A 26,751-nucleotide genomic window follows, 5' to 3' on the forward strand; every position below is an offset into this window, starting at 1 on the left:
GGGGGGGGGGAGAGGTCTTAAACAAACGTTTCAAAGAAATAATGATGTGCCACAATAATGTACTTTTCAATCTGCAAACTTCGTCGACATGATAATTATGGAACGTATCCGTGAAACTTTAAAACTGCAATATTTTGAAGCATTGTAGTAATAATATGGATTTAATTATGACAAGAATCCTTGCTCTACTCCGAAAAATTATGTCGAAATATTTATTATAATTAATAGTCCAATTAAATAAGTTGTAATAATAATTAATTATCTGCAAACTATACTTCATGCATATAATAAATATATTTTTTATGAAATCATGTATTTCCAATATTAATTTTTGTAATTGATAGTATCATTAACGCTCGATTGATTATCACTTTTCATTATAATATCCTGCAGTAACAAGTGTTATTGTTATGTAATCTCGAAATATTTACATGTTTATATTTATATAATGTATAATGTAATGAAATATCATTCAGCGTTATAAAAGATGAAAAAATGCGTACCAAGCGTTACAATGCGTATCGGCAATTAGATTGAAAAAGTACAATTATTCCATGATAACGATAGTGATAGCTGATAAGAATTGTGAGATTCAAAGTATAAAATGTAGAAGTAAAATACTTTAGGCTACACTACATGTGGAAGTGCTACATTAAACAAGCCCCTATATGTTTATTGTCGAGATAACGGTATACTAACAGAATACAGAGACGTGAAAGAGATGTAGGGATTCGAGAGATAAGAAGAACAGACAGACAGTTCATAGATAGGTACCTTAGTGCTTAGAGATTCATTCGAAACTCCAGAAAAACAGGCTGCACCATAATAATCGAAAGAATGGTTCATCAGAATAAGAACTAGGAAGTGTGTAAATACATGTTCCCAGCATATAATAAGTAAAAAATGTCGCAGTATTGTTTTATAAATGTAAGAAAAATGTACCAATTTTTTTTTTTTTTTTTTTTTAAACACCTTTGTCTTACCTTGTGATCACCCATGCATGTAGTTGAACCGATTATACCGTACTCCACTGTCTCTGAATCATTTATCTGCATACACAGAGATACGAGCGTCACATTAGGCAATAGATTTCAACTTCTATAACAGTTTCGTGTCGCGCGTGAACACGAATATAAATTTCATAGAAATACGTACATCTTGGACTAATGTTTTCGCAGTGGGGCTCAACAAGACCCGATCGCACCAAGCCGGCACTCTCGTTTGCATGTAATTTACAGGCTCGTTTACATCTTCTTGAAACGGATAACTGGGCACAAAATTGATTGAAAACTCGAACAACCGTCCTTCAAAATCTCCCAATTCTTTGTCATACTCGCGTAACTACAAACAAATATTAATAGTTGCATTATTGATATTGTCTCTCCCTAACTCGATTAAATATAATATAAAGCATAAATATGTAACATTTACCCATTCACCACCATTCTTCATGAAAACGTTTTGATGTTCGTAATGTGAAAATTCCTTTTTCCCTAACGTTAATATGAGATCATCGTCTCTATTGTGAAATTGCAATTTAGAAATATTTCCTTTATTTGATAACCTCTTTTCTTGAGTATCTTCTGTCAATTTCTATTAAAGACAAATTAAAGAGTGCTGTAACGTATTGGATTTTAATAGGATTGCTTTATTGGCGTGTATAATACACGTATGTAATACACAAAGAGCAAAATATGATATGATTGCACACCGCTAAATATATCGCTTTTAAAAAATAATACGCTAATTTAATTGTGAAATATTATGAGAGATGGCACAAATAAGTTTATATAGAGCAAATGCAAATGCGTGTTTAATTTCTTCCTTGCTTTTTCTTTCAATGTTATCGTAATTGCTAATGAGTCTCACCTTTATCACGCTTGCCGTGTCTGTCCTAAAATTAAAGTCACCAAATAAAAAATACGGCACATTTGGATACTTGTCGTTATGAAATCTATCTAATGTGTGCTCGAGCGCTCTTCTACGCGTTTTACTGTATACCGATGGGAACTGTAAGAAAATAAGAAAATAAATCATATATCAAACATACACACACACACACACACACACACACACACACACACACACACACACACACACACACAGCCATAATATAATATATAAAGAGGAAAGCCATAGAGAGGATCATATTCGTCAAAATATTCTTTACCGTCTCCATAGCAATAAAATTGCTCGCGTCGTGAAATAAATGTATGTTTATGAGATCAAAAACTGTTCCACTAATACTCCATCGAGTCCGCAGGAAACCCTTCCTGGACCATTTGCATTCTGGGAAAAATTCTTGAGGGAACTTGGCTTTTTCTTTGGTTGTAACTGCTTCTATGTTGCCAGAATGAACTTCTTTCCCATTTACCGGTATAAAAGTACATTCTAAAATCGCATTCATATGAATAAAAAAGATAATATTACCTATTTATTTCCATTGATAGATATCGTAAATAAAATTATACGCAACATACCGTTAAAATCCCATAATAAAACATCGCTCAAGGACTCGTGTACGAAATAGAAATTTCCTAGAGCCTATATAAAATAATCTCGATGAGAATATTGTTCTTTGCTTGACAGAATCAATTAATTAAGTATTAATAGTAAATATTCTTCCACTCACTGTGAAATGTTCAGCGGATGAATAATCCTCGTCAAGGAATACCCTAATTTTGTCAAACAATCTTAATTCTTCCGATGACATTAGTAATCTACAAATAATATTTATTTGACATGAGAAGTCATATTTAAATAACTAAATTCATAAGCTTTATATATGTATAAACGTAAAATTCTTTTATATATTTTTAAACAACTTTTTTTTATACGTATATATGAATTTCTCCCCTATCAATATCATATACAATCATCTTTTGAAGCGGCTCACTCAGCTATAGAGCCACGCATGATGCGTCTATTTTTGCGCCTTTTTGCTAGTTATGCGTTAAATCATATTCAATATCGCGCGTGTGAAAAGAGAGAGCTATTTGCTTTTTTACTATGGTTTACAAAAGATTTGTTTATAATATCGACAAAGTGATAAGAATCAAAAATGAAAATGTTATAAGTAACTATAGAAAGATTTCTACAAACAAGTTTAACAGACAAATGTATAGGCTCTTATCCTAATAATCGAATTAAAGTCAAATATTGTAGTTTCTGGAAACCTTCCAAGAAGCATTACTAATAGCACGATGCGTAAATGAAATCTAGGAACGAAGTTCATATTGTCATTTGCATTTTAATAATATTTGTAATAATATTTAAAATTTGTTGTAACTCTCCCCCCCCGCCCCTCTCTCTCTCTCTCTCTCTCTCTCTATCGAAAATGACAATAAAACGACAAGTATACGTTTATTGCGATAAAGGTGTATCACGTAGAAAAATGATTACGATTACAGATGTGACAAAATATGCAAGAGATTTACCTAACAAAGTCTTCGACATGCCTCATACTCTGTTCGTAATTTTTTCCACCTACTTCTTGGCAGTGCAGTGCTATAAATTTCGGATCTAGTTTCGATATGGTCTGAAAAAAACAATTTGCACATAAGGCACAAAAGCAAAGTCTCGCAGGCGCGCGCCTATTGACGCGCGCGTGTTGACGTATAGTGTAAGTCTCGTCGCACAAGGATACTTACGGATAAAAATTCTTCCGTCCATATCTTTAGCATGACACTAGGCTGCAAGGAGAAAATCAGTGATATCAATCTCAGAAAACCTTCATACCTAGTGCACTTTAAAGAAAAGCTTAATGAGATGTTCGACCGCGCGTGAATGTATTAATAGATCGTTAACGTCACACACGCAAGGATATCGATATCCGTGCTCATCTCTCTGCTCTCCGCTCTCCGCGTCCTTTGCGACGATAAACGATAAAGCGCTAGAGTTTCTTTCCTTCATATTTCACAAATGATGATACGATAATCGATCGCGGTATGATACGATAATAGTCGCGCGCGATTCCGGTATAAACAAGCATAGTATGTTCGTAGGCGTCCCGATAAAAATTACATACATACGTTCCTCCGATCGTGCGAGAAAATTAGTCCACCAGAATGGAAATATCAATAAACGTTTTACTTATTGTTATACGCGCAGTGTGTTTCTTGATTCTTTCGTGCGCGATGATACGAAAAGAAAAATACGCCGCAGAAAGATACTCTTTATTATTTTATATAGTACATTTATATACATATGTCCTCCTTTTTATCGAAATATTTTTCATTAATCGTACGTGTTTACAATTGATCGTTGAAATTAGAATTTACGCGAGTTTTCTTTTCAGCACGAGAAATCCTAGGTATACGTAAGATAAATCTAGAAAGTCTGAACGAGTTAATTTCTCAACTTGATAATCGACTTTTTTTTTGCGTTTCACATTCATCGTCAGACGGTGCTAAAATAGATGCTGCTTGAGAAAGACGAAGAATGACGTTTTATTTCAGAATCGAACTTGTAAACATATTTTTCGCATACTTTTTCAAATTACATAATTCCGTTAATGATTCATCCTGCGGTATTACATTATCCGATCGTTAATGTCAAATGAGGAATTATCGTGAATATTCGTCATCACGCGTTTCAAACATGTGGCAATAATAATAAATAACAAAAAGTATCGAAAGTCTGAAAACTGCTCCAAAGTATAAATTTCTTCTCATTAGGTTTTTTTAAAATTATCCGCATTGAGAAAGAAACAAATGTAACATTTTCAATGATTAGTGCGACAAGATGTCGCTAATATATATCGCAATGTTTTGCACAATTAAAAATATGATCAAAGTGACACCGAACCTTGGAGTCTCCAACTCTTGAAAACTCTCGTCAGGTTTGTATATTCCCAAGTTTCCACACGCAAAATTTTTCCAAACGAAAATGACAGAGTTCACAAGAGTTGCCTAATAAAGTCACACATTACGTCGAACGCTATAATAGAGATTAGACATTAATATCTCAAAATGAAACAAATGTACGGTTGGACACGTGTAAGAGGGAAAAAGAGGAGGGAAGGAACAAAAAAATTTTCTAACCGGACTTAAAAATATCGTCGCGCGGACCAACTTGTTTTTTTTTTTTTTTCTCGAGCGCGAGGGCGAACTAACAGAAGCACGACCGAGAGAACCGATTGCTTGGCACGTGTGCTAAACGACGGCACCGTATGTGTACACGGATATACCAACGATTCGCGACAAACTCGACGTCCCGCTCCCACAAGTGAGGCGAGGAGAACGGCGGCGGCGGCGGCGGCGGCGGCGGGCAAGTAGGTCGTGCGTCGTACGGGGCACGGGGCGAATAATCGACACGAAATCGATGGAACGCGAAAATCGATCGATCGGCCGCGCCTCGCCTCGCCTCGCCTCGCTATTAATGTCACGTACGTAACGTACCTCCTCGAAGATGCTGCCGACGTTCGCGGTAATGAGGAGGACCGGGACGCCGCTGCCCGCCATTCTCGCGGCCGGGAGGTGGGCTGTTGTCTCTGGGACCGAGATTCCAATCTCCTCGCGGAGCGCCAATTATCAGCACCGGCGCGATGGTTGACGACGATGACGACTAGATACGCTCCGGTGTGTACTCGAAACCACCACCACCACAACTGCACTGCACTATCTCTACAGCTGACGACGAGGGCGACGACGAGGGCGACGGCGACGGCGACGACGAAGCGACGGATCAGCACTGGCAGCGGCAGCACTCGCGGCCCGCGGCCGCGCGACGATCGACGGCGGCCGCGCACGTCGCTCGTTCGCACGTACTCGCACACTACTGTCGCCCGCACTACACTAACTGGCCTATCGCTGTTGATCGGCACTACCGTCTCTGCGCACTTATCTCGCTCTCTCCCGTTATACGTTTCTCTCCTTCTGCCTCGCGGTCTATTCCGTCGATCCGTCCTTTTTTCTCACCACTCACCACCTCCCTCTCACCGATTGGAGCCGTTCTCGTACCTCGTGCCTTTCAGGGAAAGCGCAGCGTTGACGGTAAGGCAGCGCCGTTAAATGGACACAATCTACGATGTCGTCGGGGACGACAATTAAAGATGAACGATGAGATATAGAACGAGTCAACCACCGCGCCGGGAAGAAGCCGTACTCGCGCACCGTGCGATGCACCGCTCGTCGCAGCCGACCTCAACGCTGCCGCGTTCTGCAAGTATGTATGTACACATTGTCAATCGCGAAGGAGAGGAAGGGAATGCGGGGGGGGAGAGAGAGAGAGAGAGAGGAAGGAAGCCGGTTCCTCTTGCGTCGCCGCGTTGCGTTGCGTTGCGTTGCGTTGCGTTGCGTTGCGTTGAATTGCGTTGCGTTACTTGCGTTGTGTTGCGTTGCGTTACGTTACGTTACGTTACGTTACGTTGCGTCGCGTCGCGTTGGCGAACGAGAGAGAGAAAAAGTCGTGTGCGCGCGGTAAATATATCCCTCTATCGGCCGCGACGGCGTCGCGACCAAGACATAAGACACGCCTACCACAGACGTCAATAGGCAGTGCCGTGTCTAGCGCTGCTGATAAACACGTGCGGCACGTGCGGGGCGCCACGGCGAAATGGTCCTCTCGCTCTCGCTCTCGCTCTCGCGTCGGTCCATCTATGCACGACAGATGTACCCTCTTGCGTCGCCGCGTTGCGTTGCGTTGCGTTGCGTTGCGTTGCGTTGCGTTGCGTTGAATTGCGTTGCGTTACTTGCGTTGTGTTGCGTTGCGTTACGTTACGTTACGTTACGTTACGTTGCGTCGCGTCGCGTTGGCGAACGAGAGAGAGAAAAAGTCGTGTGCGCGCGGTAAATATATCCCTCTATCGGCCGCGACGGCGTCGCGACCAAGACATAAGACACGCCTACCACAGACGTCAATAGGCAGTGCCGTGTCTAGCGCTGCTGATAAACACGTGCGGCACGTGCGGGGCGCCACGGCGAAATGGTCCTCTCGCTCTCGCTCTCGCTCTCGCGTCGGTCCATCTATGCACGACAGATGTACATAACGCGATCGATCGAGAGAATCTCTTGTCGATAATTTTATTTTAAGTGAAAAAAGCTCGAAATAATTGGATTTGATAAAAATGCGCCAACAATAATAATTAGAAAAAATAAACAATCTTTGCGGATCATCATTAACGGATCATCATAACGAACAGAAAGGTATGTACATATTCGTATGTAATAAATATTTATCCCTTATTTATAGTGTCGATAAGAGTTGTTAAAATTCAATTGAAATGATAAATTTAAAATTTACAAGAGTAAGAGAATCCAAGAAATGATTCATATTATCTGAATAATTCTGGTAATTTACTTTAGATAATATAGATGTGATTGTCATCCGAACGAATAAATGTTACAAAAATAGAGTATACATATATGGAAGATTCAAATGAGGACGTGAGAGATATATAATTTAACGATTATAAACGAGAAAAGTTCATCGCAAATTAATCGGATGGCTCATTTTAGAAAAAGGCCGAAGTCATCTGTGCGTGACTCAGAAAACGAGCGAAAAAAATTGCACGCTCCAATGACAGCGTATCGTTTATCGATACTCGTCGTAAAACATTCATGTCTCATCTCGCAACCGTGGTCCGCGGTTACCAAATATCAATGCCAATCGACACAGAATCGATACTCTTCGATCTTCGGTATCGCTATACCGTTCATCGAATTCCGGCTCCGGCTCCGGCATGGCTAGAGATGACAGAGGCCGGGACTTTTTACGCGCGAATGAAGCTGGACGTTATCGTGACGTGCCATGGCCCACAGCGCGCGCTTTGTTTCTCGCTCCAGGAAAATCGCCGATGACAATTCGGAAAGCACTTCGGAATTTCGCGGCTATTCACAGGTGAATTTCGAATTTGTGACGCCATAGTAGTAGATTATATGCTCGTCGATCCTCTAGATTCTTTTCGGAAAACTATGTCATACCGTGTCATACCCTTTCATACCGATTAGAATTCAGGAAATTTATTAAATTATTCGCGTTTGTGCAATAGCGCATTTAATGTGTCACGCTGCGTATGACATCTGCGAATGATATTGGAATCGAAGCGATAACTCGATAAAGGATCTTTCTAAAAAGATTCCAGCAATATTTTTTTCTACATTTCTGTAAAACGAAATATTGAAACTTTAAATGCATTTAAGGTAAAATTAATTTTTCAAAATCAACTCATCCCTTTTCTTGCTATCGTTTAAATGTCCGTTTCATTTTTTTTCTATTCATTACGAGAATACAAAAGAATGCGTGATCTTTTTTTATAGTGTTTCTTATCACAGTGATTTTTCATAGCGTGCAGAAGAATACAAATCGATATTCTTTATATGAGCTAAATATGTAGTTTACATAAATTATGAGCGGGTCTTTTGTAAGAAAAGTTTGTTCGAGATCTTATACGACATACGATATACAGACAATCCAAATTTTTAATATTGCATACTATATATGTATATATAGGAAAGACGCAGTGGATTTATGTCACGAAATGTAGTCCTGTATAATTGATAATTTTGGTTTAATCGGATTCTTCGTTAGCTGTTGGCAGTCATCGAATTTTCCATCAGCTAGTAAGTAAAAGCTCGTCCAACATCAGTCATGATAATGAGCGGGACGAAAGTTTTAGTAAAAATGTGTCGTCACGATGTGTGAAAAGCGATAATAATAATTGCGTCAATGAAAGCGATTACGTTTGTTGGATACTTGATTGGTCGAATCAACAAACGTCATTATATCATCTGTGCACAAAAGAGAGAATATGCTTGCTATGTTATTGTAAGATAAATCGCTCGCAATTCTTTTAATATACGAAAAAAATAAGCTATGACAACACAGGATTGTAAAGAGATTCATTATAGTTTGGAGATAACGACAAAAATAGAAGCGAAAACTGTATAGTAACTGTTCTTGAGAAGCAGAAAAATCTCATTACTGTAAGAAACCATATGTGAGATTCGAGTCTATTATTTTTTCTTTTTAAATGTAACACGTAATAAATGAAAGAAAATCCTCCCTCCCCCATGAAGACTGTTTAAATATCTATTTAATTGTCTATTTAAATTATTCTCCAACTAGTCTTTTTTAATCGCATAGTAAATAGAATATTTTTATAAATTTAAAATGAATAGATGAATAGAAGAAACTAAAAGTATTTATATATATATATATATATATATTTAATTAATTATATTTGTTACGTTATGTTATATTGGCGCCGCGTCATCTTTCTTGCCCGAAATAATAAATAGCGTCGTTACACGCAGGATCGATCGAATTTGAATTCAATATTTCGGACACTCTACATCAAATATCATTGATATCAAAGTTGTTAATGAAGACTGTTCCGGAATCATAGAAACCACGATTCGGGAAATAATATTGCCAGGCGTACGGCCCTGAAAATGGCGCGTGTAGTCGGAAGCGATGTTACAGCTGCGCATGTGAACAGAGGAACTTGTGCTCCGTCTCTCGGCTCTCGGCTCGGCTCGGCCCGGCCCGGCGCGGTCCGGCCCGGTCCTCTCGAGCTTTTTTTCCCTATCTTTCTCTCCCGACGTCGTCAACGTAATATCCCGTTTCGTCGCCGATCATCCTCGATTGTTTGTACCGCGCAATTTCAAAGTTACACGCGATTGTGTCACCGCAAACGGGCTCTGACCGTCGCCGTCGCGTTGGTGGTTTTTGTCATTTTGTCTCGCCATGCATCTCGCATCGCATTGACCCGATCGGGGGGGGGGGGGGGGGGTGTGTGGGTTCTGTCGTCTGTCGTCTGTCGTCTGTCGTCTGTCGTCTGTCGTCTGTCGTCTGTCGTCTGTCGTCTGTCGTCTGTCGTCTGTCGTCTGTCGTCTGTCGTCTGTCGTCTGTCGTCTGTCGTCTGTCGTCTGTCGTCTGTCGTCTGTCGTCTGTCGTCTGTCGTCTGTCGTCTGTCGTCTGTCGTCTGTCGTCTGTCGTCTGTCGTCTGTCGTCTGTCGTCTGTCGTCTGTCGTCTGTCGTCTGTCGTCTGTCGTCTGTCGTCTGTCGTCTGTCGTCTGTCGTCTGTCGTCTGTCGTCTGTCGTCTGTCGTCTGTCGTCTGTCGTCTGTCGTCTGTCGTCTGTCGTCTGTCGTCTGTCGTCTGTCGTCTGTCGTCTGTCGTCTGTCGTCTGTCGTCTGTCGTCTGTCGTCTGTCGTCTGTCGTCTGTCGTCTGTCGTCTGTCGTCTGTCGTCTGTCGTCTGTCGTCTGTCGTCTGTCGTCTGTCGTCTGTCGTCTGTCGTCTGTCGTCTGTCGTCTGTCGTCTGTCGTCTGTCGTCTGTCGTCTGTCGTCTGTCGTCTGTCGTCTGTCGTCTGTCGTCTGTCGTCTGTCGTCTGTCGTCTGTCGTCTGTCGTCTGTCGTCTGTCGTCTGTCGTCTGTCGTCTGTCGTCTGTCGTCTGTCGTCTGTCGTCTGTCGTCTGTCGTCTGTCGTCTGTCGTCTGTCGTCTGTCGTCTGTCGTCTGTCGTCTGTCGTCTGTCGTCTGTCGTCTGTCGTCTGTCGTCTGTCGTCTGTCGTCTGTCGTCTGTCGTCTGTCGTCTGTCGTCTGTCGTCTGTCGTCTGTCGTCTGTCGTCTGTCGTCTGTCGTCTGTCGTCTGTCGTCTGTCGTCTGTCGTCTGTCGTCTGTCGTCTGTCGTCTGTCGTCTGTCGTCTGTCGTCTGTCGTCTGTCGTCTGTCGTCTGTCGTCTGTCGTCTGTCGTCTGGGGGGTGTCGTCTGTCGTCTGTCGTCTGTCGTCTGTCGTCTGTCGTCTGTCGTCTGTCGTCTGCCGTTTGCCGTCTGCCGTCTGCAGTTTGCAATTTACATCGCGACAGACGGTCCTGGTTCCCAGCTCCCAGCTTTCGCGAGAATGTAAGTTTCAGCACGTGTGCGTGCTTACGGCGGGCAAACGGACATTTCGCCGTCTCGCGTAGTACGCAGTACGTCGGCAACGCACGCGCGACGGACGCGCGAAACCGATCGACGACGACGTCAACGAGGTGGATGATGTGAGATCGGAGAATCAACGGATTTTCCATGCGCGATGCGTTAGTCGAGTGCGTTTTTTTTCAAAGTAAGATTCGTCGAAAGTAAATTTTGGAAACGACGAGAGAAAGAGAGAGAGAAATCGGGCCTTCAACAATCGATACCGTGTCGCTCGCATTCCGCGACCACCCGTTGGCAGATTAAGGCGGCACGCCATGCCATACCACGCCACGCCAGAAATATCGCAACACTCACTTGAGCTGCATCTGCTTTAGACACATCTTCCGGGTTTATCGTAATATCCGGGCAAATGCTATACGTACAGCGCGACTATATCTCTCCTCGAGTCCATTTCCAAATTTTTCCAGGGTATTGGCCATTTTCAGGGACATTGTGCATTAATTGTTACAATAGAGAATAGAAAGTAAGTTGTATTTGGAATTTACAGTACAATACTGTATTTTCTTTTGCGATTTGTTTATACTAAAATGTGCAACGATCGGTGAACCTAAACATTTCATAGATTTATACGTGTTTTAATATTGTGTCCGAAAAAAGAAGTGGAAAAAGCAGTAAGTCAAGAATATATCGTAAATATGGTTTGATATATTTTTATGTTGTTGTCACGAACACATCGGGAACGTAAATCATAAACTCAAGTTTTCAAGTATATATAATTATTTGCAAGTCTACGTTACAATAAAAAATTGCTCTGTATATATAATTTTGTATAAATAATCTGTTTTTTTTCAAATTAAAAATTATTTAAATGTAAGCAGCATAAAGGTTTATCCTATTTTACATAGCATAACTTCTTTTCTCTTGTGTCTTTTTTAAAGAAAATTTATCTCTGTATCTATTTAATCTATTATGAGAAAAATAAACATTAATTTGTACAAAAAAATCATCCACGATCCCGATACTCTTTCCAAATTTCTGAAAAACTTTTCAAGCTTACATTCTTCTGTTTTGTCGATAGAAAATATTTTGTAGAATAGACTATATATATTTTTTATCTCTTTCTAGGATTCTTCAATTTTAGAATGTTTCATAATAAAATATTTAATTAAATATAAAAATATTGACATGAAAATATGATAAAAAAATTATGCAAAAGATTATTGTTACGATTTATTACAGAAGGACTGCACGTTGCATCGTTGAAAACAAAAGCTTTCGTTTTGTCGCGTCTGACTAGTACTAATGTTGAATCCCTGCAAAAATTTATCGGGAATAATCGATACATATTAGAGGAGTGTGTTCTAGTCGAGAATGAGTTGCGTATATTTTTCATGCGTATGGTTCCGCATGTCCGCTGACAATGAGAGATGAGAACTGACAATGAGACTGCGAGCACAATAATTATAAAAACAGAGGATAGAATGCGCCGCGCATTATTTTCGCATTATGCGACCGTATATGAATCACAACGTTGACAGAAGTATCACGTACGAGTTTCACTGAAAATCGCTATGTGAACGAGAAAAAGTAAATCGCACGCTATTTCATCGTAAGTAGAAATCGCGTCTTGTATGCACCTCGCGTCGTTTTTAAGAAAGCTGATAGCGTTTTCGCATAAAAATAATTTTAGACACATCACGTTTCAAGAAGAAACGTGTTTGATATGCATACAAGGACGAATGCTAGATATCATCGATTTTATAGCCGATTTCTTTATTTTAATCCGAATTTCGAGCGATTAATTTTTTAAGGGATACATTTTTTTTCTGAATGTTATTAACAATTATTAAAGACAAATCGCGCACACCTGTCAAATGTGAATAATTGGCAACATCGGTAAATAATTTTTTTAATACGTATAATATAACATAAATATATAACAATTAAAATTCTTATTATATTTCATTACTTTTTAATTTTATTATTTTCTTTTTTTATCGAATATAACTGTACGATATTAACGTTCAAAATAAACTTCCTTATTCCTAACCGAATATTTTCCAACATCTTTCAAGCTTTTCCCAAAATTTGAAATGTTACTTTACATGAATTATAGAAGCGAGTATAGCTCCATTCAATGGTCATTCGTTGGTGCATTTAATCCACGAATTCGCGAAAATTAAGTTTGCTCTCGAGCAATTTCGATCGCCCTGGTCGAAAATGCTACAGATTTTTGTCGTCTACAGTCTACGTGATCATATCTCGATGTCATCGATCTTTTTATTATCGCTGACACTCGTTGACACTTTCCAGCACGATCATGCATCCGAACGTAATATTACTACCGACGTTGGTGGCCTTCGTCGCTGCCGAGAGCATTCTAATGACGGAGGTCTTTGTCATTCCCATCAGACCGGAGACTTTCGACTGGAGTGCAGATGGTAAAGACACATACCTATATTCAGCCTATTCTAGCTTTCTTCAGCCGTCAAAAGTATTCTCGATATCACTCGATATTCGGAGGACCCTTGATACCATAAAAGGAAAGCTAATGAAAATAAAAGAGACGCAAAGAAAAAAAATACTAAATTGTATTATTTTATTTCATCTTTCTTGGTATACGTATGTTGTCGCGCGTCAGTTTTAGAAAAATTCTGATTGTGATATTTTAAAATATGAATACTATAAGACACGTCTCCGAACTTTTTGATTCTTGGCTACACCGTATCCCAATTATGCGTCTGAATTTTACTTTCTCGATACATTTAATCAGAGAGAAGCGAAAGATATTTGTGTTTACACATATGCATATACATATATATACATATACATATATATACACATACATTAATATTATACAATAAAGATTATTTCCATTAAAAAAATGCGATCTTGAAAGAAAGCATTCTTATAGAATAAGTTTTTTTTTTTTTTTTTTTTTTTTTTGTTTTTTTTTTTTTTTTTTTTTTTTTTTTTACGACTCGGTATTAAATGTTTGAACGAAGCTTTCCAAAAACAAATGATATGTATTATATTACCAAATAGCTACAATTATTCCACGTAGATATGTCCGTAGATAATCTATTTCATATTACGAAATAAACTTCGAGTTTTCATACGTCATTCGTAACATGCTACGAATAGCAATTACTCGCTAGATTGTTGCGTTAACCTTAGAGGCAACATTGTCGCATACCGCGATACTTTCCAATTCAGCGCCTTCGGACAATTTCAACGATATACGAAACAGTCATGAAAATTATCGCGGTTTCAGATAACGCGGTTTCAGGTTGTGTTTCCTACATTAAACAAGGCTGTGTACTTTTCACATCCGCATGAAAAAAAATCCATTTCTTATTCTTAAACTTGAATCGATTAATCATTTCAAAAGAAGCGAAAGGATTTTATCGTTAGAGAGATTTTAGAGATTTTATATCGCGATCTATTTGGATATTTGAGCAGACATTACTCATAAACATATATTTTTTTTTATATTTTATCATATACCTTCAGTTATATTCATTCATTAACTTTAAAAAATTGTTCTTATATCTTATTAATTTTATTCTCGCCCTACTGTATCTTTTAAATATCTTTTATTTGACAAATTTTTGTATTAAAAATTTCTCGCTGTCTTTCCTATTTGTAATTTTTATTAATAACTCACACGCACATTTATACATTAAAAGTCTTTTACTTTTTTCCATTTTATTCTTTCCTTGTTATCTTTCGTCATTTCTCGTAAATATATAATTAGCGTGACATTTTCCGGTGCAAAATTATTATTATCTCGAACGTTTATAATCCGTGCCGTTTTATTTCAGGACACTCCGATCAATTTTCGTATCAGCCTTCTTTGCTGAACGCCCCCGATCTTCCATCATGGATACATTACACCTATAGCAAGAAGGATCATCACGGTTTTCTATACGGCGTAGCGCCTAAAGATCAAAAGTACTTTCAGGTGATAAACAATCACTATACTATATTATCAGCTTGCAGAGATCAGATTAACCAAGTGTTTGTAACTACAATGATAATCTCAGCTGGAGATTGTGGGACTGAACAAGCACACCTACGAAACCCGTCACAAGGTGCTAGATATGAACGTACTCGAGAGAGAGAATCTAACAAAGTACGAGGTGCACCTGAAAATCGACAACCTCAACGTGGAGGACATGTTTGATCGCAATCGCACTGAGAAGCTCCTCGATATATTTAGGTCTGTCGCATTAAGCGAAAATTCAATTCTCTCAGTTTCAATGTCCTTGATAGCGATAATGCACGTCATTTGTCATTTCCTTTCTCGATTGAGACAAAACAGGGGGATTTTTTCGATAATGACATACGTAATGTGCGGTAATTCGATAATTACGTCGGCGCGCGGCGCGATAAACGCATTCCACTTTTTTTGATTGTAGGAAAAAATTGTGGAAAGGTGCTGCGGATCTGTACGTGACCTTTCTAGCATCTGCGATTGAGCTCGGAGCTCGTTTACCTTTGAAACCCAGCGAAGGTGAAGGGTGAGTCACGTTTCGAGATTATATATCAAATCCAATTTAACCCTTAAGCCCCTAAAGTAGAGTTCGCGGTGAGTCTTGGAAAGGTAAAACTATCAGCTATGACTTTCGTCTCTTTCGATCTAGTATTTTATAAAATATTTTTAACCATTACTTGTCAAATAATATTCGCGCGATTACTAACAAATATATTAAAGAATATGATTGAGAATAGAGAAAGCGATAGTTCTCTTCGACGATAATTCTCCTCTGATCCTTTCGTCGAACATTACTGAGACAATTAGCTAATTTTTACGCAGTATAAATTGAAATTACAAACTAATATGATAGCATGTGGTCACACGGGAATGAGAATGATGCTGTCGGAACGAGAGATCAAGCGGCTTCTCTGATATCGCTGACGTATTCTAATCGTCCGATCAACAACGTTGTGACGTGCATCCGCGACGCACAGTTGTTTTTAAAATAACATTATATTGCTACTTTCTACATATGTGTGCACTATCGTCTATGCGCCCGACGCGACACGTGACAGGAAGAACGTAATAGGTACGTTCTCTTATCAGAAGCTGGATATGTTTAATCTAATTGTGGTCGACAACTTTGAGAGTCATTAGAAGAGCGAGCCGTCGCAGTTATTTTTCTCATTCCTTCGTCCAACATCTCATTCGTTATGCGCTAAAAGCTAAATATATGAAAAAGCACTTTATTGTAGAATATTTTCCAAATAATTGATTTATTAAATGTGCATTTCCGAAGCGAATCGTGAAGCACAAGATCACAGCGTTTCGTTGCGTGAGCTTATGATGTTACGCATATAATATTGTACATGTCAATATAAAATACCAGAGCTCTTTTTTACATAAATCAGCCAACACGCTAAAGAATTTTGCACAAACCATCTTGAATTGTGTGTAATTTAAAATTCTTATTGGCTACATCATCACGATTAAATTAAACGATGCGTATTATGCGACTCTTTCCACGCGGATCTCATCGCACGCTTTATGATGCGATCCATAGACAGAGGCATCACCGTTTTCTCTCGCGTACAAGTATCGTCAATTCCCATAGAATCCGGAATTGACAATGAATAACGATACTGTTATTCACGCATTTCTCGGGAATAAACTTTCAATTTCAAGTGGACTTTCCGATTAGGAATTTACAATCGTACTGTGACTCCCCTAAGATTCCGTGCTTATACGGATCCACGATCACAATTTATCACGTACATTGATAGCGTAGATTCAATTCCCGCTTTTGTGGCTGTCGCACTTTTCGCAGAAAAATACGTCTCTAAAATGATGTGGATTTTCTATAATCGATGAATGTACCGCGTATATTGTTGATACAGACAATGACTGTTATTATTTCGCAACAAAATTTATGCGTACAAGAGATGAAAAACATAGAAGAAAATAAGGAAATCTCAACACAAATCTCACAGTTGCAGCGAATGTGTAATTTATATATATATATATATATATCAAACCGGTCGTTTATACTTGATTGTGAATGTAGACAGTAGGTTTTTTTCTCGTAATAATTTTATTTCGACCGTCGTTCTCGGGATTTGAATTTTGTCCATCTTTACACTTGTTTGCGCGAAACCGTCGAGGAAAATAATTTCGTCGCGTACGCAGAATGAGTGAAACGAGTCGTATGCGGTGTTGATGTTATTGAAGCGCAGCGCGGCGTGGGCAGACTTCCTTCCGGTGTAACAAGTAACAACGCGTGACATAAAAGCAACGTATTTGCACGCCACATGAGCGCGCCGCATCAAAAGAAATTCAATCGTTACGAAAACGTTGTTGCACCGATGCGACACGAGACGTGACGCGGGATAGCGAGGCGAAAAGGAGAAGAAAGAAACATACGTTATATATTCCCGATGTAGATTTATGTTTGGACAAATATCTCGAGGCAAAGATTTTCGCAACGAGATGTCGATTCATTATGAAGCAGCACAAATTTATATTTAAGCCATGACGTGTCTTAAAACCAACGAGATTGAAAACAACGGTCTTTATTTCAAAGAGAATAAGAGGCCAATTATTATCAATATTACATAAATATGTTTAAGCGTTTTAATTATCTGTTTCGAGATTATACTCTCTTGTTCTGCTCCCGATGATGTTCCGATTCATCACACACCTGATTCATTGCATGTAATTTAAGTAAAATCGAATCATCAATCGTTATGAAAAAGATGTGATAATTTTTTTTTACAAATAAATCGGAAAATGAATTATTCTCTTTGCTCGAATGTAGAGAGTTGAATTAAAAAATGACGTGCATATATACGATATATACGATTCTCATAAAAGATATTCACGGTGTAATGGATTATATATGTCCGGATTATGTTTCGTCGATAAGAATTTTTATAAATTAAGAAAAAAAGGGACATTACGAGAAATCTTCTTTCTTTTAGTTTTACTTTTGTGACGCATGCTCTTTTTTTTTGCGCGATGATCGACATGTCCGGATAAAAACTTTTATTCTCCCTCACTAAAACATCTCGCAGCGATTTTACATCTGTAACGCGAATGCATTCCCACTTGCCTACACATTGTATCGTTGTCTGTCACGGCAGACTATTGTCAGAAAAAAAATGCAACGGTAACAGAATTGAGAATATCCGCTACTACGAATTATTGTTCCAATAACACGGTATCGCAATATACACGTTCGGTAGATTCGAGTAATCGGCGGAGTTACCTTTTTTCACGCTTCAGCATGATATCCATGCATATCTCTCATGTTATGTGAATCACCAACGTACTATCACCGCACTTTATATTCGGTCAACGCCAAGGTCGTATTAAGCACATGTATCATCTCAAATGTGCGATCAAGCGAAAGCTCGAAATCTCGTTACGTCTACGAGCGGCGTGATTGATCTCCCACGACGCGACATAAGCTGTGTGAAGTTGGCCCCCCCACTATTGAAAATTCAGTAACAACCATTATAATTCGTTTGGTGGTCGTTTGGTAGTGTTTGGTAGTCTATTCCAGATGATTGGTAGTCAAAGCTGTAATTAATAATTCAAAAAAAGACATACGCGCGTGAAGTTAGCCCCTCCTATTATAAAATTCGGCTTTCAATGGTTGTTACTGAATTTTCAATAGTGGGGGGGCCAACTTCACACAGCTCGCCAGCTCGCGATGAGATCAATCGATTGACACGCGGACATCGATCGATAAAGCCGACAGAAACGCTTCTTGACTTCGAGACACGTATATATATATATATATATATATATATATATAATTTGAAAAGAAAATAACATTTAAACTGTTGAATAGCCAGGATCAGACTGATCCTTTATCGTCTCGGACAAAATTTTGCGCCCAAGGTCCCGAGGTCTCTCGCGGAAAATGTTATCCGACACTGATAATGAGTTATCGTAACCGCGTAACAGAGAGAAGGTTCGAAATTGCGTCTACGATAGTGAGAGACGAGCGGCACGATTAATCTCCCTCGCGACCAAGATAAATCGATTACGCTGATCTGATCGATCGCACATACTGCACGCGTCGGTTGTCACTTTCAGACTTATTGCGTCGCACCAAGTACGATGACACCACCGACAGTGCCAGCGACAATTATTCCCAACAACGTAAATGCGACATTCTCGTCACGCTCGGAACATTTAGTTTAGCTGACTGACTGGCGGGGACTTGTTTCCACAAGTGATAAGGCCGCGCCTAACGAGTCACCTAGTGCACTCGATACATATCACACACAGTGCACCGTATCAGTGCACCGTATCAGTACATCAGCATGAAAACCGGGAGTAGCGATTGCAAGATCGTCGGAATTTGATTGGACGTTGCGTTTCGCCGTCTGTTTATCAATGTAGATTTTCGTACGAATGTATATTACGCGTCTTGTATATAAAGTAAATACAAACATATATTATTCGGAGTCACGCGTTATACATATATGATTTAAAGTATATATAATTTAAAGATAAAATTTAAAAATAGACAAAAATTTAATTTTTTATTTTTGACCGTGTCATATTCTCGATAATGTAATTACGAAAAAGAAATAATTTTTCAGGTAGAAACAAAAGTTATATATAAATAGTAATCAATCTTGCATTTCTTATACATATGTTGGCCGATTATGGTAACCCTATGTTGTCAATGTTGCATTAATATTTGTGTAAAATCAGTTAATTATTCGTAATAATTAGCCTCGAGGACTGTTATTTAATCCTGACTATTATTTGCAAGAGATATAGAAGAGAGATTTTAAACTGTTATTCGCACGCAAGAATTAGTTAGCTGTTAGCTCATTGTCAGTATTATGAAATAATATAATTATATATAAGTAATTCTCTCTCTGTCACAATCAGTAGAATATATTCGGCTAACCAATAATAAATAAAAAAGATGAAAGATTGAATGAATAAAATCATTAACATGATTAGCCACAATCAGAAGAATCACGACTTTCTTTGGACAATCTAAACATATATTGAAATAGATCATGTTTGAAATAAAATATTTCTGAAAACTGATAAGAAAGCGGCGATTAATAATAATTTTCCAAATGCAATAATAATATTAATCTATATCGGTAGCGTTAATAATTTACGAGGAGCAATTGTTCGCGTCCTCGCGCTGTATTTAATTGTTAATGCATGCTACGGGCAAAAGTCCCACGCGTGCTACTTAAAAGAATCCTTGACGGGAATGACGCAAATAAACATACTGTGTAGAGTGAATATCGCGATATGATTCGCCTGATTGTTTGAGAGTCAAAGTTTGTTCGTAATACAATATAACGATACAACGATAACTCTGATGCCGGTGAATTTTGATTCGGCTCGATGTGCACGTCGATGTACGATATTTTATATCTCGTCGTAATTATGTAATTCATATAGTCCTTCGTTGTCGTTCTGACAATGAAAAGGACAGAACGAAATGTAGTTTCTTTTTGTTTCAGAGTCGTCGTGAGATTGGGCAGCACGATGCCGTTCTCGCAAGAATTGAATGAATTGCAGGAGGAAGTCAAGCCGCTATGGAAAATGCCGTCCTGCCCCAGAGACTTCAAGAGAACCAGCGTGGAGATTCTCTTCCGAGAAGCTGAATTCCGATTGGATTGGTGTTCCTTCAGATTAGTAAGTAGTTGATTGACTAAATTACGTTGTCTTATATGCGATACTTCTTTCATTTATTATAATATGTCATATTATAATAAATCAGAGAATATCTCTTTATCAGTGAAGACCTAAAGAATCAACTCTACCTGTTATCTAATGTATAACGCTCAGTTGTATTATTTGCCTTCCGAAAAATTGTACACTCATGATACAACATGTTATCGTATATGTCAGTGCATACGAGCATTTAATATACGTATATCTATCTTTTCATCATACGAACTTGGCATATTTCCAAGCATATGCTTGACGATGACAATGCACGTTTTACTCCACCATCTATCGTCATCGTGTATTTCTCGAGTATTTTTTCAATCATCGTACAAACATCCTTAATTTACGCAGATGTTAATTGCACGATGCATAAACTCATCTTAATCGATTAATTTCCACGATATTCGATTCGCGCATTGTCTCGCACAAGATATCAACAATCACCCGAAAATCGCGCGCCGCTTGTAACATTTTATGATATTCACTTCGTTAGTGATAGATTTGAGAGACGATAGCAATTTATTACTATATTTCCTCTAGCTAGAGGAGGACCAACAGAGTCTGCAGCACGAGAGCGCTCGGCGGGGTCCCAGCGTCGTAGGACTGCCTTCGTCGGGCATCTCCGAGCACACGGAGTGGCGTTGGGCCCGTTCGACGAAAGCAAGCGTACCCACGAGGAGCTACTTCAAAGAAATCGCCACCACAATTTTCGTACCGGTCATACTACTTCTCGTGCTAGGCGCCTTGCTTAGCACCGCTTTCTGTCTACATCACGAGAAAATGTAAGCGCTTGTTACTTGTACCTTGCTGGAGGAGAACCAGTCGGAGCTACTTTAACGCGCGATGGCTATCTGCATTCCGGAAAAGTTATTTTTAATTCGCACATTCCTATCTTTGATAAAGGCTAACACGCTTATGTCGCTTATTTTATATCTCCTTTTTCTCTTTGTATTTAATGCAAATTTCGTTATTTTATTTTTTACTCAACATTTTATTTCCAATCAATTTTAACGCTCTGACGTCATATGTACGTCGATGGTATCTTTATTTCTTATCTGTAGTTGCGGCCACTTACGTATAGGTGACGACATTATTTCCTGTTTAGCATTTACATTGAACGAAAATTAAGATCACATCTGAGTGTTTCCTACTTTCCGAAGAAATGCACGCATAATCTGTTGTAATACAGTCGCTGCAGCAGGATCAAAACGTTGAAGAATTTTAATTCGATTACGTTTACAAAAACCATTCTTTGATCCTGCGATATATATCAATTCCGATAAAATTCCAATACTTGGCACATTATGGAGCGCATTTGATGCGACAACATGTTCGATTACATCAGGGTAGGAGGTTGTTGTGTCTGTATTTCTTATTATTACATGCTATTACGACGAGTTTCATTCCTAAGTAGAAATGTAATATCTGATATGTCCGCACAATTGAAATGAGTTAAATCGCATGAATGCTCGGTAAATAAATTTGAAAAGTACGCGTGTGCTGCATTTGCTGCGCGTGACACGCAACGAAAACGAAGAACACGCAAGTTAAAGTCTGGCTAGATAGATAGAGATAGCTTGTTTTTTTTTTTTTTTAAGTCGTCAATTGTAATGTCTTAACGAGTGCAAGAATCGCATAAAGTAGATGTATTCTGACAAACAATTTTACAATAATAATAAAGCGATAATAATAAATTAGATAATATGTATATTACATAAAATGTAATATACATACATATATTTACGCAAAAATAGCATGATACATATTTATAAATGATTTTAATTAGCGGTAATAAAAAACACAGGAATCGTAGTTCTCCTTGATTCATAGAATATCGTGAAGAAATTGTCAGATGGAACATTCCTGTTGCGTGTCACATTGGCAAAAAAAAAGAAAAGGATAAGGCCGTCCAGATATGAATGACATTCGCGAAAGAATAGGAAGGAGGATAAGCAAGAGATTTACGCAAATGTAAAATCTTGTCTTGGATACGAAACGCAAACGGAAGCATTTACATAATTATGTCGATAATTATAATGCACAGTATGAAATGCAAAAATGATTGTTATACGACTATTGTTATACAGTTTTGCATATAAAGCGGTCGGCTTCAGCGGAGGACTATCATCCTGGAAAACATTTTAAATGAAAATTTGAAGTTATTTCTTTTCAAATAATCATTTTTTGAAACAATTAACTTTTGGACACATGTTTAATCATCAAAATTTTTAATATTGAAATTAAAAGAGGTCTAGAAATAGATACGCGATTAAGTTTTCGCTAACGATCAGAAAAAGTACGATTTTTTTTTAATTCGACAAAATTTGTACGTATAATATTTCCAGTACTTTTTTGCGTGTATATATATATATGTATGTATGTATGTATGTATGTATGTATGTATGTGTGTGTGTGTGTGTGTGTGTGTGTGTGTGTGTGTGTGTGTGTGTGTGTGTGTGTGTGTGTGTGTGTGTGTGTATATATAGATGTATATATGTATATGTGTGTGTGTGTGTGTGTGTGTGTGTGTGTGTGTGTGTGTGTGTGTGTGTGTGTGTGTGTGTGTGTGTGTGTGTGTGTGTGTGTGTGTGTGTGTGTGTGTGTGTGTGTGTGTGTGTGTGTGTGTGTGTGTGTGTGTGTGTGTGTGTGTGTGTGTGTGTGTGTGTGTGTGTGTGTGTGTGTGTGTGTGTGTGTGTGTGTGTGTGTGTGTGTGTGTGTGTGTGTGTGTGTGTGTGTGTGTGTGTGTGTGTGTGTGTGTGTGTGTGTGTGTGTGTGTGTGTGTGTGTGTGTGTGTGTGTGTGTGTGTGTGTGTGTGTGTGTGTGTGTGTGTGTGTGTGTGTGTGTGTGTGTGTGTGTGTGTGTGTGTGTGTGTGTGTGTGTGTGTGTGTGTGTGTGTGTGTGTGTGTGTGTGTGTGTGTGTGTGTGTGTGTGTGTGTGTGTGTGTGTGTGTGTGTGTGTGTGTGTGTGTGTGTGTGTGTGTGTGTGTGTGTGTGTGTGTGTGTGTGTGTGTGTGTCAAAAGATTAGGAGCTGTTTATTTTGCCATATACATTATCACGTTCCAGTTTTCTCTATTTGCAGCTCAAGGCAATAAAAACGGGCATTCAGGGTCGGCTAATTTGCGAGTAATGAGTCGCGACAAAGAGGCGAACAATGTGTCTTTCTAGAGGCAATAAAAAGATTAAAATTACATAGTCGTCGGGATACAATGTATATTTTACTTATGCGATATAAAAATAATCGGTTGCAGGCGACTACATATATCGATACGAGATTCTTGTACGTGTGATGTAACCGATCTAACGATGTGATCTTATCACGAATGCTATGTGCGTCACGTTTGTGGCGCACACAAATACGTTTTTGTAACTCGTAAAAAAAAACGCGACTATTTTAGTTCGTCGAGCATCAAACCTGTTTGGGGTCCGAATCATTAACGGCGATTAAACTGATAACATGTCGTAGAATCAGTGATATCTAACATCTTGCTTATAATATTTTTGATTTAAGATCTTTTTGCTTATGCGCGTCTTTGTTTCCCAATCGCCATCTCAATCATTCCAAATCCATAGATTATTTTAAATTGTCGAAATATATAATTGTCTAACGGCAATTTTTTAAAAAGATCGGAAAAATAATAGAAAATTATAACGGAAAGAAAGAAAGAAAGAGAGAAAAAGGCGTCGATTTGACAAGCCTCATATCACATTAATTCTTTGACGATGATACGACTTGTATTTATCACAATATCGCTAGTGTCTAGCAGTCTAGCAGAATTCTTCATGATGTCGCGCTGACGTTATGTATAAAAAAAAAGGATCAATACCTTTCTTTTTAAATGACCATGCCTCTAGTCACGATGATGACAGCGCGAAATCGTGTAATCTGATCTTTCTGTCTCTGTTTCATCAGGAGCTCGCTCGTCATGTCTGCGTACACTGTGCTACCTACCATTCGCACACTTGATCTCTTTCACGCTGCGCGCGCGCGTGTACACACATACATATGCTGACTAACGCGTGGCATGCGTGCGTACATACGTATGTACGTGCATGCGATGTACGACGAACGGGTAAGTGACCGCGAGTGATCGGTGCCTCACGATCAACAGTCAGATGATGTGTGACGCGATCGGAATCGATGTGACGCAACGCGGAATCGCTCTTATCGGCAAGCACGGCTCACTCGTTCACGCGGAAATAGATCGACGTGTCGCTGATCGACGCCAATTTCCGGCGATTTCCGCCGATCGGCGACCACGCACAGCGTGTAAACACCGTCTGCCTTTTGCATTCTCCAGCCGCGCGTCTGCTCAAATTTCCCATTATATCGCGGGCTTTTTCGTTCTCGTCTCTCATCTATCGTCGTCGCGATGCGTCGACCAACAGTCGCAGTCGATATGTCATCACGAAAAAAAGAAACGTTGTTATTTTGCATGTTATGGAAAAATAAATTCAGTACTCTTTATTGAGCAAACAATTTCAAGTAATCATTAATATGTAGCTTCCGATTAAAAAAAAAAAATTAAAACCTTCCAATAATATGGACAATTGAGAATTTGTTTAAAAGGCAAGCAATTGCGAAAAAGATAAAGGATTAATTACAACACAATTTGACTATTATTTGATATTTTTGTAAACATACAAAACAAGAATGTAAAAGATGCTTGAAAGCGTTCGAAAAGTTGAGATATTTTTTTAGATACGTCTAATATGTGTGCGAGGATATATCATTTTATTTAACGTATTATTAAAACAACTATTTTTATTCTCAATAGGATATATAAAATAGTGTTCATTTTCTAATAATATCTACGAGTTCGCAAAATAACACAATGCTGTATCAACTGAACGCTTCAATTGCTAGTCACAAAAGCGGTATGGGCCGGCTTCCGCTAAAAGGCGTGAACTGACCGTAAATAATGCTTACAACAGCTACAAAAGCCACTTTGCAAAATTATCGCCCAAATGCTGTCGAAATGAAATGAAATCTACAAATTTTTCCGAATGCTTATAGAAAAGTGATTGAATTGAAGGCTTTCGTATTTTTATGGCTGTACAAGATGTATAAAAATTATTACAAGACATGTATCACATTTGATTCGTCTGGAGTCATGCTATACTCGTAAAATTATTAATCAAATCAATTCTTTCTGTCACACATTTATTATGGCTTACAACTTCTAAATCATTAATCTAATTTAATGTATTAATTATTAGTTTCTTGCAAACGTTCTTTTATTATTTTATAAATTCTTTTATTATTTTTAACAGTGATTATTCGAGACGCTTTTACCTTTGTACGTAGTATGCAATATACTTTATATACGTTGCTTTTTTTTTTGATAACACTGGTTAATCTATTATAATTAGGCATTCTGCGTCAAAGAATATCAGTATTTATCGTAAATATTTACGAAAAACTTGTTGAATCTCACAATGATAACATGTATTCGAGAACGACATGCGAAATTGCATCTAATCTAATCGTCAATATTTTTCGCAATGTGAAGGCAATTAAAACTCTTGAGACATTTATAAACAGCTCACGTCAATATACGAGGTACAACCATCGAGAAAATAAACGTAAATTTACTTTATATTCGCCAAATATGTCTATTACTGTGAACGTACTATTGTATATGTAATAATTATGAGATACATTTGGCGAAGTAAATTATCGATAATACATTATTTTTCGATATATTTACAATTTATATTATAAAGTATAACTTTGATAACTTTTATATGTCAATGTTATTTCTATGTTTACCTATGATAATAAAAACGTCGTAATGTTGGCGTGGAGAAGACGCCTTCTACCGAAATCATGCACGCTGAAAATTCCAACTGATTCAATCCGTGGCCATAAATGGAGACGCGCGATTAATTGTAAGTGGAATACAGCAGAATTTTAGCCGGATCGCCGGCTGTTGATAATCGTGTATGGTAATCAGCGTGTTTGCAAAAGAGACGACCCTGTCCAAAGCGCACTCGCAGCTCGCAGTTCGCAGTGCGAGTTCGAGTGCGTGCGTATCTTCAAGTATCGTGGGGCGTAATAATTTTCATTGGCGCGTCGCGATAATAAGTCAATTACGTCGTGTTGCACGTGACGATTGACGCAGTACTGACGTAGCCGTGTTCATTTCGCGTGCATTGACAATGAGGGGGAGGGGAGGGGGGGGGGGGCACGTGGGA

At 38.6% G+C, this 26,751-nt stretch overlaps 2 protein-coding genes across 16 annotated transcripts in view; one reads left to right on the plus strand and one right to left on the minus strand.

Annotated features, from left to right (window-relative positions):
* Positions 1–5,539, minus strand: part of LOC115243101 — a 12,708-nt gene extending 7,169 nt beyond the window's left edge. For 3 of the 5 annotated variants that reach the window (XM_029819790.1, XM_029819789.1, XM_029819786.1), the window contains exons 1-10: positions 5,400–5,539; positions 3,651–3,692; positions 3,438–3,538; positions 2,633–2,720; positions 2,481–2,544; positions 2,171–2,391; positions 1,870–2,010; positions 1,432–1,593; positions 1,156–1,341; positions 984–1,049 (exon numbers count right to left, since the gene is read on the minus strand). In XM_029819790.1, the coding sequence (XP_029675650.1) occupies positions 984–1,049; positions 1,156–1,341; positions 1,432–1,593; positions 1,870–2,010; positions 2,171–2,391; positions 2,481–2,544; positions 2,633–2,720; positions 3,438–3,538; positions 3,651–3,692; positions 5,400–5,462 (1,134 nt within the window). In that variant the 5' untranslated portion in view covers positions 5,463–5,539. Of the gene's footprint in view, positions 1–983; positions 1,050–1,155; positions 1,342–1,431; positions 1,594–1,869; positions 2,011–2,170; positions 2,392–2,480; positions 2,545–2,632; positions 2,721–3,437; positions 3,539–3,650; positions 3,693–4,806; positions 4,939–5,042; positions 5,334–5,399 lie in introns of those variants that run through there. The other 2 variants (XM_029819787.1, XM_029819788.1) reach the window with 2 other exon arrangements.
* A 485-nt stretch (positions 5,540–6,024) lies between these two features.
* Positions 6,025–26,751, plus strand: part of LOC115243103 (epsilon-sarcoglycan) — a 24,347-nt gene continuing 3,620 nt past the window's right edge. Inside the window, exons 1-8 of one of the 11 annotated variants that reach the window (XM_029819793.1) lie at positions 10,881–11,530; positions 12,099–12,468; positions 13,173–13,300; positions 14,684–14,823; positions 14,906–15,081; positions 15,281–15,382; positions 20,346–20,520; positions 21,097–21,338. In XM_029819793.1, the coding sequence (XP_029675653.1) occupies positions 13,180–13,300; positions 14,684–14,823; positions 14,906–15,081; positions 15,281–15,382; positions 20,346–20,520; positions 21,097–21,338 (956 nt within the window). In that variant the 5' untranslated portion in view covers positions 10,881–11,530; positions 12,099–12,468; positions 13,173–13,179. Of the gene's footprint in view, positions 6,166–6,719; positions 7,146–10,721; positions 10,845–10,878; positions 11,531–12,098; positions 12,469–13,172; positions 13,301–14,683; positions 14,824–14,905; positions 15,082–15,280; positions 15,383–20,345; positions 20,521–21,096; positions 21,339–26,751 lie in introns of those variants that run through there. The other 10 variants (XM_029819795.1, XM_029819796.1, XM_029819799.1 and 7 more) reach the window with 10 other exon arrangements.

This window comes from Formica exsecta, unplaced genomic scaffold (assembly GCF_003651465.1).
Source record: "Formica exsecta isolate Colony F162 unplaced genomic scaffold, ASM365146v1 scaffold69, whole genome shotgun sequence".
Classification (NCBI taxonomy): Eukaryota; Metazoa; Arthropoda; class Insecta; order Hymenoptera; family Formicidae; genus Formica; species Formica exsecta.